General features: G+C 37.2%; 1 protein-coding gene across 3 annotated transcripts in view; it reads right to left on the reverse strand.

Annotated features, from left to right (window-relative positions):
- The window catches only part of ZZZ3 (zinc finger ZZ-type containing 3), a 57115-nt gene that overhangs the window by 8647 nt on the left and 33719 nt on the right, over positions 1 to 14749 (reverse strand). For 2 of the 3 annotated variants that reach the window (XM_063407312.1, XM_063407313.1), the window contains exons 4-9: positions 6077 to 6215; positions 4552 to 4699; positions 4353 to 4471; positions 3983 to 4054; positions 3709 to 3810; positions 2633 to 2728 (exon numbers count right to left, since the gene is read on the reverse strand). In XM_063407312.1, the coding sequence (XP_063263382.1) occupies positions 2633 to 2728; positions 3709 to 3810; positions 3983 to 4054; positions 4353 to 4471; positions 4552 to 4699; positions 6077 to 6215 (676 nt within the window). The remainder of the gene's footprint in view (positions 1 to 2632; positions 2729 to 3708; positions 3811 to 3982; positions 4055 to 4352; positions 4472 to 4551; positions 4700 to 6076; positions 6216 to 14749) is intronic. The other variant, XM_063407314.1, reaches the window with a different exon arrangement.

The raw sequence follows: 14749 nt of genomic DNA on the forward strand, positions 1-14749 counted from the left end.
GAAGGTGGTACCTCTGATCTGCAGAGCTACTGCAGTGCAAAAAGGAAAATAATTTCTTCTAAGACGAATGTACTATACCTATTGTGTTGCATTTTTCCACTTTCTGCCTTATGATCACCAGATACCTGTGTTTTGGTGTTTTTATGGTTTCCCTTGAGGTCTCAAACCTCTCTAAATACACCCATGTATAGATGGTATTTCAGCCTGAGTTGACATAGTAATTTACATTTTCTATTAACAGAAAACAGATCTGCACTCAATACTAGATCTGGAGTCAGGAAAGGAAAACTGTGCCCATGCTTATGCAGCAGCACTGCCATGCATAACAGTGCTGTGACCTACAAATTGAACTGAGCATTTGAATTCTCTTCCTTTGGTGTAGAATTAAAATACTACTTAAAAGCAGACACTTAAAGATCATTTTCCCTGTGGGAAATATATCTCTAGATGAAGCTTAAAAGCAGATGCACTAATGATATTATATAAGGATTAAATTGAAAATGATAAGCCATAATTGAAGAACTGAATACTAGAGTTCTAAATCTCTGATCCAGTTTTATTTTCACCAGCAGTAGGTAATGGTTATACAGGAAAAGAAACTGATACATCCTGCTTAATCTCCTGTACCATTAGTTAGAAGAGACATATGTCATATGAGTAAATATACAAGGTAACTTCAACAAGATGTTCAAAACTGAACAGGCTTCTAACCTCTCTAGTAACCATTTTAAAAAGCATTCTGAACAATCCCTGTGGAGAAATGCAAGTATTTTCCTGTGAACCATCCCTTTTGACACAAATCTTCACATTAAATATATCTATGTTTCTTCTTTTCCCATAGGTATGTGCTTTAAGTATTAGCATCCAGTTTTCATACTTCTATTAGGGGCAATAAAGCAGACACACTGCAGCTTCAGTTACTCTTTATCAAAAGTAGGACAGGCACGACCCAGGCTTCCACCAGCCCTTGCATCCCCCTTCTGCCACATTTTATCTCCAGTGCAGAGCTGGGAGTAACTAACCTGGGACATGCTGTCAATCCCTGCTCTAACAGACAGCTCTATTAGCAGGCTCAGAGCTCAATTTCTCCACATACACTGTTTGCTTCACTTTTTCATCTGCTCTATTTCTTACCCAGGATACAAATATAACAGGGATGCTGCTTCATACAAACCAGGGCAGAACGACCTTACTTATGACCCAGCAATAAGGATGTGAATCACTCCAAAAATTGACCTAAATATTGGTTACACTCTAGATAGAAGCCTAAGAAAAATCTGTATGATGGGACCATTACTCTTGCAATATGAGATTGTTAAGAATTTTATTGAAAATATGTTTCACTCTTGATTATACTGGGTTTGTCCACGGTGTGACCACTATTCAAATCAGTAAAAAATACAGTTAAAAAGTCCCACACTGACTGATTTATAAGTACTCCCACTGTTTATCAAATACAGTGATCTGCTGCCTGACAACATTACACACATTCTGTAATGATGGTCTTTCCAAACAAAATTAAAAGAACTGGAAAGAACAAAAGATGTGACCAAGGCAATTTTAAGTGACAGAGTGACATAATGAACTCAAACAATTATAATTTTCAACGCCTGTCAAAATCAGCCACACAGTATTATACTACAAAATTAGCCCCAGCTGTGTAAGTAATTTGAAATCCTGACAGATGAATCTCCACAGCATTTAAGGTATCACTGTTTCCAGCTGGTTTTTGGTTCTTTTGGCAGAAAGCACTTTTCCAATAGACAAGGTGGCAGAGCTTTGTATCAACCCATGGACAGCAACTTTTGTTTCCAACCTTTCTAAGAAATCTGCAAGTCTGCCTTTGTGTAGGATGAATGGAAAGTTTATTCTGTTATTTATCAGAAAGCATCATGGACACCTGGATGCAAACCATTAATGTTACTCCACAAAATGCCACTGTAAAGGGTTTTGAAGAAATTTTGTAAATACCGAGGAAAGAAAAAGAAGCCCAAACCCAACAAACAAAATCTCCATGAAACCTCAGACTGTCTTCTTTCACTGTCTATGGAACTCATTAGTACCCAAGATCATCTTAAAGATTATTTAAATCAAAATATGTGACAGATCTGCACAGAAATTTAGTCATTGCTTTTATAAATTAAGATTTTTTGAGACCATATTTTTTTTCTCAGCCATTCCAAGATCAGAAAAACACTGCATTTTAATGGACATTTCAGGCTTAAGTCTATGCTTGAGCTAATTCAGCATGCTCAGGTATATATCATTTTCTATGGTTTTATTAATTAGAAGATTACTGTACAATATGAATTACAGAGATCCTTACTTTCTTCCAAGAGGGTTTTCATTACCACTTCCTGATCAGTTATAGTAAACTTACAAATGAGGAAGAAGTACCCCAAGTACATCATTCTACCCTGCCAGTTCATCCTGCAATCTGAACACTTCACATCCCTAAGAGGTGTCAGTGTGAAACCACAATTAACATCCAATTCACTCCATAGTGCTACTGGCAAAACAAAAAAATTACTTCATTAAGTAACTTTATTAACCTATTAAACGTATTAATGATTCCAACTCAACTTGCACACAAATGCAAACAGAAACAAAGGATTCTGTAATATTGTCTCACCTTTTTGGAATATAAATATAAGTTTGGTGTTCTTCCTGGAACTGGAATACCAGCTTTAGTCAGTTTAATAAAATATTTCTGCACTCTACTGGCAACCTAGAAAAAAACAACATGCAACAACTCAATGTCAAATGAAATGTAATTGGTCTTCACTCCAAAATTTTGTCAGGATTGCTACATTGGTTTAGAATACCAGGAAAAGAAATCCTCTGGATTCTACTTTGTGACAACTACTCTAACTTGTACTTATCTTGCAGTGCTGCATTTGTACTATTTCCAGATGTTTTGACAGCTTTCAGAGGAAAAAATTACCCTTCTTTAAACATATGCAGAAGATTTTGCAAAAATTGTGGTAGAAAGACCTTCAGCAGTTTGCTTCCTGCTGCAGCTAAACTCATTTTTAAGAATGCCAGATACGTTATCCATAGTTAGCACACAGAAAGTAGGTCTCCATTTATGAAATAAGTAAGCATGTCTATTTTTTGAGATGTGGAGAAATATAGCTATGAGCAGAAATGAGGTGATCCAATATACTGAAATACTTAATCATATTTTTATCTGAAAGCATACAAATGAAATAAAAGAAATTAAAATACTGGAAACACAGAACTTCAACATTTTTTAATTCTGGTCAAAATGAAGAAATTCTGTCATTTTAGGGGAAAAATTCCAGCAAGTCAGATGCAGAAATATGTCTCCTCATCTGTGTCTTTCTTCAGTCTGTGATATTTACATGTCTGCCCATTCTGCAGTACTGATGTGCAGGAAATTCAGCACCACAGAGTAACTCTGAGCACAGCTGGTGTCACTACACTTGATGTACAGAATTAAATTCATGCTGTCAAGATCTAATGAACAATTAGGTTTGGCAACCTTGCCATGGGCTTTGGGGCACATTTAACATTTGGTATTTGAGATCCAGTGTAAGAGTCACATTGCTAGTGGTGAAATGCAGGCCCTGCTGTTACATTTTTAAGACAAAATGATTACTGAAAATACACTGAATTTTCTTTACTGATACTAAAAAAAAAAAAGTGAAGATAAGGGATTACTTCTCCAAGTGTTTTACATGTTACCTGCTTTGCTGTTCTATTTCCCAGCTCATCTGCTATCTTCTGCCACCGTCGGGACTCTACCTCCTCTGGTGGATACTTCAAAAGCAATTGCTCCAGCTTTTTCTAAATCAACAGCGACAAGGAATAAATACATTTTTCCTTGTACAGGTATGAGTTGTCCAATATCTAAATACATGTGACTCTGACCTCCCAAGTGCTATAAACATTATCATACAATTTACTTTTATGCTCATGTATGCTGACAGAGGTACAAAATTGAAGAGTTTCCTGTTACCTGTTCCTCTACAGTCCACAGCTGGTTAAAAGTTTCAGGTTTGGTCTCATCGCAAAGTCGCCCTCTTATCATCTGCTCAAATACAGGACACAAAATGGAGTATGTGTTTAGAAAAATTACAGCTGGGATAATTGATTTGAACCCTCCTCCTACTTAAGTTAAACCAACACCAAACCAAAGCATGAGACTTCAAAACAAAATCTGCCTAAACCGAAGTTTAGTTCTGGGATTTGAGTACAGCAATGGCATGCCATCACCAACATGAACATTTGAAGTAACAGTTAAGATATTCACATTCCATACTTAAAAAGGGAAAAAAAATACAAAATTGCTGTTTTCTATTTTTTTTCCCTTCCTTTTGAACAACTACCTGTGGACGACTGTTTGTGGAACCTTCTGGACCATCACTTAAAGGCAAGACAGAGTACGAAATGGACTCTCCATCCTTCTTGGGATCCAAAGGACTTTTTGGTCTTGCAGGGATACCTACTGTAAGCAACACAAAGGAGAATTACTGAACTTCCACACTGGTCATTTCTTTCTGTTAACATATGCCTGCTTTCTTTTACCTTTGTCAAAGATCAGCTTCACTCTCCTGCTGTTACGTTTTCGGTTCTTGAATTCTCTCTCAAAGTTTCCAAGGCTAGTGGTGTATTGGTCCCAGGCAATCTCAGGGAGCTGAACAACTCTCTGAGGAAATGGAAGACCCATATCAACCTGAAAAAACAAGAATGAAAAGTAAAAAGCAGTATTTAATGCAATGCTTTTATATCCAAGCCCAAACCTACAAATACTGAAATGCTCCAAAACCCAATGCTGCTTTTTATTTGACAGAGGAATGGAAAACCAGAATTTCTGAAGTGCCATGCAGCACAGTTTTTTAAAGAGAAGGTGAGATCTTTCAACAATTATACACAACAGTGCATATAAAATATGCAGCGGCACGGTCAATGATGGCTTATTGAGCATAAAACTTTAAAGTGTGCATTTCACAGCTGAAATCAGGTGTTTGACACTTCAATAACCTGTTTCTGACTGTCTTTTATTAAACATACCATTAGCTCAGGACGTGTACCTTTCTAAACCCAGAAACTCAAAAGATTCAGAGTTTCATCACCTGATGCTTCAACTCCTCCCATCAGAGAAATTCATGCCTATTTTGCACTGATTTTGCTGTCTTCTGCGTAGAACAAAACTGTTGTAAAGCTCACCTCTTTATTTAAAGGTCACCTGCAAGACTATCGCTCCTTTGGTCCTTTTTGGACAAAAATACACCAGAGTACTTCAAACTGTCATGAGTATTTCCCCATAAAACGACTATCAAATGCAACACTCTTACATCATGCATGCTATCAACTCATCTCAAAACTTAAAAGAAAGACAACTTCTGAAACCAAGGGGCTTACACGTGACCTAGATGTCTACAAACCTAGGAAAAGAGAACCATAACTTCACTCTTCACTGAAATACATGTTGCTGTCCCACTAGGAGGTAACTGTGTTTCCCAGTGGTAGATGCTGCAGTGATACAGGGTTCATGCTGAAAACATCTTTTCAGTACTCCTGTTACTACAGGGTTTTTTAAAGCTTGAAAAGAAAATATTTCTTTATAGAAATGGATTCTTCTCTATCAGACAATATTCTATTATGTGTAACTCAGTTATGTTTTCTAGTGTTCACTTTGGGTTTGGAATACAGACTACATTTCCTGCTCTTTTAACATACCCTACCAAATTCACTCAGAGCACAACATTTTGTTTCTCAAGTGAGAAAGATTAGAATTTTTTGATCTGATACTTCCAGTCACCTGTAGACTACAAGTTGTCTTAAAATATCTACACTGTAATTAGAAATCTAACAATTACATTTCTATGTACCAAAAAAAGGAAAGGAAGTGCATCTGATAAAATTATTGAAGACCTATGTCTTACAGATCTAGTAAGAAAGCAAAGATTTTTACTCAGCAGTGGAAAGATTTGAAGCTCATAATTTTTATGCAAGTATATATATCTATTTTTCAATTTCTATAGATACTGAATTACTACTTATTCAAAGAAAATTCCAAGTAAGACTTAGGAAAAGTCCACAGAAATACCTTCTTCTGGAGTCTTTCCACAAATCCAATAGGATCTTTCAGTGCTTCTCTCTGGTGTCTGCCTAAACTTTCAAGGTCTTGAACTGCTTGAGTACGTTGAGCCTCGAGTACAGCAATCGTCTGTAACAGTCTCTGATAACTACAGAGACAAAGGAAAACATCTCACTGCATTTGCCTTTAAAAGTGACACCCCCCACCTAAACACTAGCCATGGTTATCTACCAGATCCTACCAGATTTCATTGCTTATCTGAACCATTTCACAAATATTTTTACTGAATTATAGTAAAAATATATTAAATTTACTTTAAGACTACATGAATTTATATAAACCCATAAGGGAAAATGTATTTAACTCTCCAGTGGTTTCCTTTGAATGTAAATTCCACAGCAGCTGAAACAATACGGTATCAGGGACAACCTATATTCTCCATACCTGTAACCATCAGGCTTTGCTTACAAAGTTAAAAACCCCACAAACACAATGAAATCATTTCTCTTCCAGTTCAACATCAGCTTCCTTCTACCCCAATACAAGTGGCTGCCACAGAATTTTCACATTTCACTCAACCATCCAAACGCTGGACAGGAATGATCTAGAAACACAACATTTTGTAGAAGCCCCACCTTAGAGCACAACATGAGAGTAATTTTTGAAATGTAACAACAAACCAAGGAGTAAGTAATTTGCAAAATAAATTCAAAACGGATTCCCCTAAGAATAAAGAAGCTGAATGGAAATGTCAGTATTCCTTTGAATGTGCCACCCCAGATTCACACACAATTTGGAGTGTCTATATAAGACCTGTACCCAGTAATGTGTGCTTTCCAAACTGTTTTTCATAAAGCTATCTCAGACTCAGGAAGTCACATGACATTTTAACACAGCCTTTAAAAAACAGTTAACTACATTTAATACCTTTTATTAGCTTTAAAGTTACAGTTGCCCACTTCAGTTTCTGAAATCCTGTAGCTACCCATGGCCCCCGTTGTTGCAAATTATTATGTATTAACTTTTTTCATGACAATGTTTTCTGACATTTAATATTACAGCTGTAATTTAGTTCAGCACAAAACACACATACTAAAATCAGGTAAGAGCTGTTCACTACTGCAGTATTTCAGTGAATTTTCTTTCTGTTCCCTTATTACTAAAATAAAGACAAGCCTGGCACAATGAATTCCATGTGTACTATAGAAAAGATGCAGAGGTTACTGAGGTAATTCAAGTTGTTCAATTGACTGCACCAATAATTGGGTACAGCTTTAAGGGGATGGAAGTAAACAGTCTTAAGGCAAAATACAGGCTTTGTACCTTCAAATATTTAAGTTTCTTCCTGGACATTAAACTGCTGTGCTCCATGAGAAAAAGTAACTTTCTTTCCACTTAAATATAACATTTACAAACACAGAATATAGCTATACTTTCTAAAGTTTGAAACTAAAATACTGAGCTTTTTTAAAAACAATTGGACAAGAGTCTATTATGAATTTATTACTATGTGCATTTGTCTACACTTATTCAGGTTTACATGGAACCGAGACCTAAAATGCTTGTTTAACAGGCCATTAATACTGAACAGTACTGAATATTTTCACTACTGGGAAAATACTCCAGTTTGTTCTAATCAAAATAACTCTCCATGAAGCCAGATAATGAATGTGGCTATTCATCAGCAGGTAAAAAACTAACTCCAGCAACATCTTACAAAAGTGGTGCCAGCAGATCAGAACTGGCCTGAGACAAGAGCACGGCTCAGTTGCTCCAGGCTTACAGGAGCCCCCAGCTGTGGATGAAGATCCTTCCTCAGCCCCTACACACAGCACCTCTGAGCCCTGGGCTCCAGGGAAATCAAACAGGCACGATGCCAACGCCTCGTGTACGTGCAGCTGTAACAACACACAAGAGCTCAAGGATACCTGGGGAGAGGATTTACCCTGGACAGCAAAAAGCCTGTTTGCACCAGCAGGTGCCCAAACTTGTGTTAACAGAGCCAAGAAACAAAGGCTCAGCAGTGTGCACAGATTTGCATCTAAGAAAAAGGCAGGTATTTAACATTTTTTTTCTTGAGCTGTTTTACTTCATTTATTCAAATTGTATTTAAGCAATTGGTTTTCTAAATGAAAGTGAAAAAAGGTAATAATTTCATTTAAAACATGTAAATACACAGAAGTAAAAAGCAACCAAATGTTGGAGATTTAAATGAAGTGATAATTTAATGATGATTCACGTATGTAAAGAGAAGAAGGAAATCATCTTAATGAGGTAGCCTTAAATAATTTAGTCTGAATGGAACGAGATGAATTTACATTTGGGGAAAAATAACACAAGCCCAAGAATATTCAACTTCAGTTACTTCCCTCATTAAAATGTTCACGTGACCTCACTGAAGTGGTCTTCATGGAATTAAGTACAAGAATGTCAGGATCATTCAAAAAACATTTCACATGATACTGATCTGTGACTACAGACTAGCATTATAATTGGAGAAAAGGGGTTTTTGAACCAACTGCTCAGACTAAAAGGTTTTCAGCACTTCTTCATACCTCTGCTAAGATATATATTAACTTGGGGCTACTTACTTTAACTTCCATATTCAGTTTTTATGAATCAATATATTCTGAAGCCCAAGAATAAGACTGTAGTGTTATCAAATGAGCATCACAAGTACCGAAATACACAAAAATGAGGATTATGGGATCTTTCATTGCCTGGGAAAAAAAATTGTAAATACCAGTCCTGAAATACATAGTTTGTATACTCCATATTCTGGTACCTGCTGCAGAACTGCATTCCCCCCAAACCACTGCACATCCCTTTCAACTCCAACAGGACCTTTCAGTGAGATGTATGTCTGCAAATGTTCTTTTAAGTTTCAAACAACTATTTCCACAGGTCTGTACAGGCTCTCTGACCCTCTGTGACTGTAATAAAGCCAACTATTTTCCCTGAAAAAGCAGCAAGCTACACATAACACACACACCCCACCCCTTCTTGATGCCTCTGGCAATTCTGGCCTCTTAGTCTCAAATGCTATCAGAGTGCCCCTGCTGCATTATGCAAGAGATCATGTGAATGAATAATTTCCAGGACTATTTTAAAAAGTAGCTAACAATTCTACTCTCTATCTTTCCAGATCCTGCAGTTGTGTTAAAATTCTCCAAAATTGAAAAAGTCTAATAAAAGAGAGAATAGCACATTAATCTACTGCAAAACCAGCTCCATCCCTCAATGAGGCACTCACAGAGCAACGACCTCTACATCATCCAGCATCATCTTCTCTGAAAGGTCTGTCAGGAATTACCAAGGAAAATAATCCCACATCCTTTGCCTAAACCAATCATGCTCTTGAGTGAAGTCACAGAGAGGTCCCTTCCACTGACTGAAGTTACACTTTCCTCAGTGCTAAATACCAATTTGTTAGCACACAAAAAACCCAAAGCTGTTTTCTCTGCAGGAAAACTTTCACCCCAGAGAATCTAATTCTGTTTCCACAATCCCAGTATTGAAACACTCTTGCAAGTTCTTAGATCATGCTAATTGCCAGGAATCTTCTGGATGAACACTTGAATCATTCAGCATAGCACAGAAACAGCATTAGAATCTCTGCTGAAAAACCTTGATTAGCACAGGGTTTGAGGGACCGATATTTAAAAAAGGAAAGCTACTTCTTACAGATTGACACTGATCAGCAGGAATTCCTGCTGATTCAGTTCTTCTTTTGCAGTGACAAGTACTCCACTCTTTTGGACTGCTCCTTGAAGTAATTACCACAGAGCAGAGCCAGATTTCTGGAAGTCATGCCATAAGCAATTAGTTCTTACACAATTAATTTCCATTAATCTTGTTCTAATAGTGGTTAGGTACAAAGCAGCCTCCTCTCTTGCCTGTGACACAAATTGAGAATAGCATAGCTATTGCCTTCATGAGACCCACGTCCATTCTGATCCAGTTTGCTGAGATGTACTTTCAAAAAGCTTCTCCCCCCATTATTTCTATTCTAACAGCATTTACATTTCCAAATCACAGTACTCAGAGTCATATCACAGATTTTAGTTTTGCTATGTCAGGACTTAACAGCAGCCTTTAGAAAAAACTGATGAATATAGAATCGATCTGCCTTAACAACTGCATGTTTCTTAAGTTAACTCTTGTTCTTTATATTAAATGACTTGGCACTGACCTATAAAAGGGGCCACATCTTTCAGCATTTTTAAATAAATGATTTCATTTTTACAGTGAGAGTCTGTCAGTCACAGAGTACCTCCATGGTTTCTGCAGGTTTCCTCTCCCTTGAAGAGAAGAACATCCTGTACTGTAAGAGTGAGTTAAATGAGTGATGTCAGCAACTGATAGTATAAAACAAAGACTTTAACTTTTAGGTAGCTAAATCAAATTAGCTGGGGAAATAAAGTGAGTGTTGATAACATTCACACCAAACAAAAAAATCAACTCAAAATCAATATACAAAGTCTCTTGAAATTCCTTTGGCAGCTACACTTGCCTTACATCACTCAGTACCTTGCAAAGATATGTACTTCGATGCCTAATTAAAATAAGTGATTTATCCTCTTGACTTCTAAAATGCTGTGCAGCTGCTGGTCATCAATTTCCACTCCCAAAACTAATTTCACTTCTCCAGTTACATAGTTCACAGTACGTTAAAACATACAGTCCCATCAATTCTGGCAGCTCTGACACTAAAAATGTGTACCATAATTTAGAAATACTCATTAGCTCTTGTGCAGGTAGGAACTCTTTTATGTGAGGGTGTATATAGGTCTCATAATAAAACACAGCTAAAATACAGATAGAAAAAACTTTATTATTTTGTATATCCAAGAGCTGTGACACAAAACTGGTTATTAGTCACTGGGAGGATTTGAGCAAGTCTTTGTTTCATTGCCATCTGCTGGCACTCCAGCAAAGTACAGATTACAACCTGCTCTCCCATATCCAGGTCATTTATTACTCTGGATTTTGGTCTGCTAATAGCTATTAAAAAAAATTCCCTTACTGTATGCTAAGATGAGAAGGCATTTGATATTAAACATCTTGTAAAACCATAAATTATGTAGGAAAAGGGAAATATTAATTGCACTTAGAATTTCCAAGTCACCCAAGGAGCTGCAGTTAAAGAGATTCACTCCCTGGAGAAACCTGTGAATCACATCAAACACAACCCTGTCATTTCAAAGATGTGTGGTTTTTTGTTTGGGCTTTGTTGGAGTTCAGATACAAAAGAAAATACTCCCAGCTCTTATGCTTGGCCCAAAATCTTTGCCAGTGTCACAATACAGTAATTTTGGCACTGCAGAGTTTCTTGCAAATTATTCTGATGCATAACTAAGATTTTAAAAAATCTCTGACTGCACTCTGGGAAAGTCTGGGATCCAGTGCTGGATGTGTGGAGCTCAGGACAGCAATGAGAACGCACAAGAGACTGGTGCAGAATGGGCCTTCTTTGATCTCCCTTCAGAAACAGAAAAGAGTTGAAGGGTATAATCAATAAGAGCATACATACATCAACCCCTGTCAGGGCTTGTAAAAGCACCTTTGCCTGGAGGAAGCAGCATATGGGGGGATTTTACCTATCTAATGCTTAGACACTATGACCAAGGTGTTTACAGCTTTTTCTGCAACTCTTTATTAAACTGCTTTTTACTCTGGCTTAATCTCTTTACACAGACTGTCATTTACTGTACTTTCACTATGCATATTTAATATTCATGCTTCAGACATCTTAAAGTATTTCAAAGGTGAGTAAATAATTAAATTGCATCTCTATGTTATACATTAAACAAGCAGAGCACACATTAAATGCCTTCCTCAAATCTACTGTGCCAGGAACGGAACACAAAGCACTATTTCTAAATGTCAGCCTCATACCTATTTAAAACAAGACAAAACTAATCCAAAAAGCACATTTTTAAAGGACATTTTTTAAAACCCAACACATCCTAAGGCAAAAATGCAAATCCTACTGCAGTAATTTACCTGGATGCAAAAGAACCATTTTCCATTCAAATTTCACCTTTCAACTTCAATAGCTTCAGATTTTGTGTTTCAACTATCTGAACAGTATTTTATAGGTTATCAACTTGTGATGTCCTTCTCTCTTAAATTCTTAACTCTCCCCCAGAAACAAAACATCCGCTCATACATTTCTAGAGGCTTCATTCTTGTCAAGAGCTGTCCAACACACTCAGGATTTAATATTAGCTGTACAAAAGCACCCTTATCAAGTACCCACATTTCCAGCAACTTTTCAGAATTTTTAGTGGCTATTAGGTCTCTGTGCCTCTAAACCCAGAACTTGTTTCAGTCCTGTCAACAAAACAGCACCCATCAGGCCTCTCCCAGTTAACACAGTTCAATACACAGTTTAATACTTTTGATATTGATGGCACTCTGAACCGTTTCCCTGCAGGATAGTGACATTCAGTAGGGAAAATGATACAGGTCCCTGTCATTCCTCTATTTTCCACGCTTGAACTGACATGAGATAATGACAGAAATTGTTTTCTTCACAAATGGCACAGAAAGATAGACTGACAGCATATCCCAAACTTTTCTCCTCCCCACTCATCATCTCTAATGAGAATGGTCTCAATTCCTTTACTGAGGGAAAATATCAAGGATTCCTCCAGCATGCCCACGTGGATACTCTTCTCTAGAAAGATGCTGGGGAAAGGAACCGTTTAGAACAGTTTTATTCCAGAGACAAAGTAAGAGCGACCCATGTGCCTTTGAAACTGAGCCAGCTGCACAGAAATCCTCTGATAACACAAGCACAGAAAGCTGACAATGCCAATTATTGAACTCCTCCAACTCACTCTAAATCAGTTTCTGCAGGTTGTCACCCAAATAAGACACACATGTACACTCAATTATTCAGGTGTATATTCTTGCTATAGGAACACATTAACATATTCCCCTCAATATGTTACAGTGATACCTGAATATTAGAACCAAATTACAAGAATATGATCTACAATCATGAGTGGCTGAATGTTCTAACAGCAATACAAAGCATTATTCATCAATATTTTTGGCTAAAGTAGCGGAACAAGTTAGAAATAAGGAAGAAAAGCTGTAAAATATGTATTTTTATTAGTACTCACTATATAAACCATGGACAAACACAGCTGATCCTTTCTTAGGAAGCATAAAACTTTCAAAGATTGCTATATAAAACAGTAGCAATATTTTTACTTTGAGCTATCCAAAGCAAAATAAAGATGTGCAATAACGAAAAATGAAAAATCAGCTGGCTATTCCTACCAGGAATGAAGTTTAAAGGAAACCAAAAAGGAGGACCTTTCTAACTCTCAAATGCATGTACTGCTGTACCAAAGGAACGACTGTATTGATTAGGATCCACTGCAGACTGAGAGAAGCTTGTTCAGTATGTATTGCTCGTGCAATTTTTTTTTTTAAAGATACTGCTGATCAGTTTTGCAGTTCATGCTGGAGGTGCTGTCAAAACTTCATGAAGGACCAGAACAAAAACTTAAAATCAGTAATGAAGCAATTTCAAACTGGGTTAGTTAAAACTGACAAATACAGATAATCCATTCCCAAAGCAAATGGCAGTCACTTTGTTCTTGTCTTCTTGGTGACATCATTATGCTTACTAATATTTTAGTGATCCCTACCAAGTAGGCAATTATGGTAACATTAATTTATTCCTTGTTCCACCACACAACTTTACACTGACACAACTGGTACAACCACAATTTATTGCTTCTGCTTTTAAGTGTCCTTGTGTCAGCAGCCAAAACCACAGAGCCTTCTTCTCCACACAGCTGTGCTGGTCAACTGCCCCAGCTTTTCTTGGCTTTCCTGCTCTTTTTTTAAAATCAGGAGCACGATTCCTATGGCATTTGATATTTGTTCCCAACTGCTATTTCCTACACCTCAAAACCATTTTTGTTATTCATTGATCATTAATTTTCCAGTTTACATGAATTTACTAATGACATCCTTAGAAATGGTAAGCACTTCCAAATGAACAAGCAGAAAAACAATTTTCTGCTTTTTTTTTTTGTATTCGCATAATAGGTTTCCTGTTGCTTGTGGTTGGATTTTTATATATATATATATTTATATTTATTTGTGTATTTTTCTCCTCCATGATTTTTGGTCCACGTTGACCAAAGAAATTGGAAAGACAAACTGAATTCTTATGTATTCTCCAAAAACTGGCAGCTTGGCAAGGAGGTGAGACCATAACTACTGTCACTACAAGAGACAGGCAAGCAGAATTCAACTGTTCCTCACACATTCCTCTATCAATCCATCAGCCCACACATCCAGAGGTACCACATCAAGGCAGCCAACAGGGAAACATCCCTGCACTGCAGAGGTCACACTCCTCCACGAGTGGACTGCTGCAACAGAGGACTCTTGGAAGTAAAACACAGATGTAGGCAGAAAAAGGAAAAGCAGGCAAATCCTGCAAAATCAGGAAGGAATTCAAGGGGTAAAGGACAAAACTCCAAAAAGAACCAAGCATTCCTTTCCCCAGGATGCACCATTTAAGTGAGGACTGCACTGTGTTTGCTAGTGCTGCTCGCTGGGTGATGCTGTGGTTGGCAGCAAGATGCCTCTGCTCAGGGGAGAAAAACCAATGTGATAAATGCACCTGACATTTAATGTGTCAGAGTGTGC

The sequence above is a fragment of the Prinia subflava genome, chromosome 10 (genome assembly GCF_021018805.1).
Source record: "Prinia subflava isolate CZ2003 ecotype Zambia chromosome 10, Cam_Psub_1.2, whole genome shotgun sequence".
Classification (NCBI taxonomy): Eukaryota; Metazoa; Chordata; class Aves; order Passeriformes; family Cisticolidae; genus Prinia; species Prinia subflava.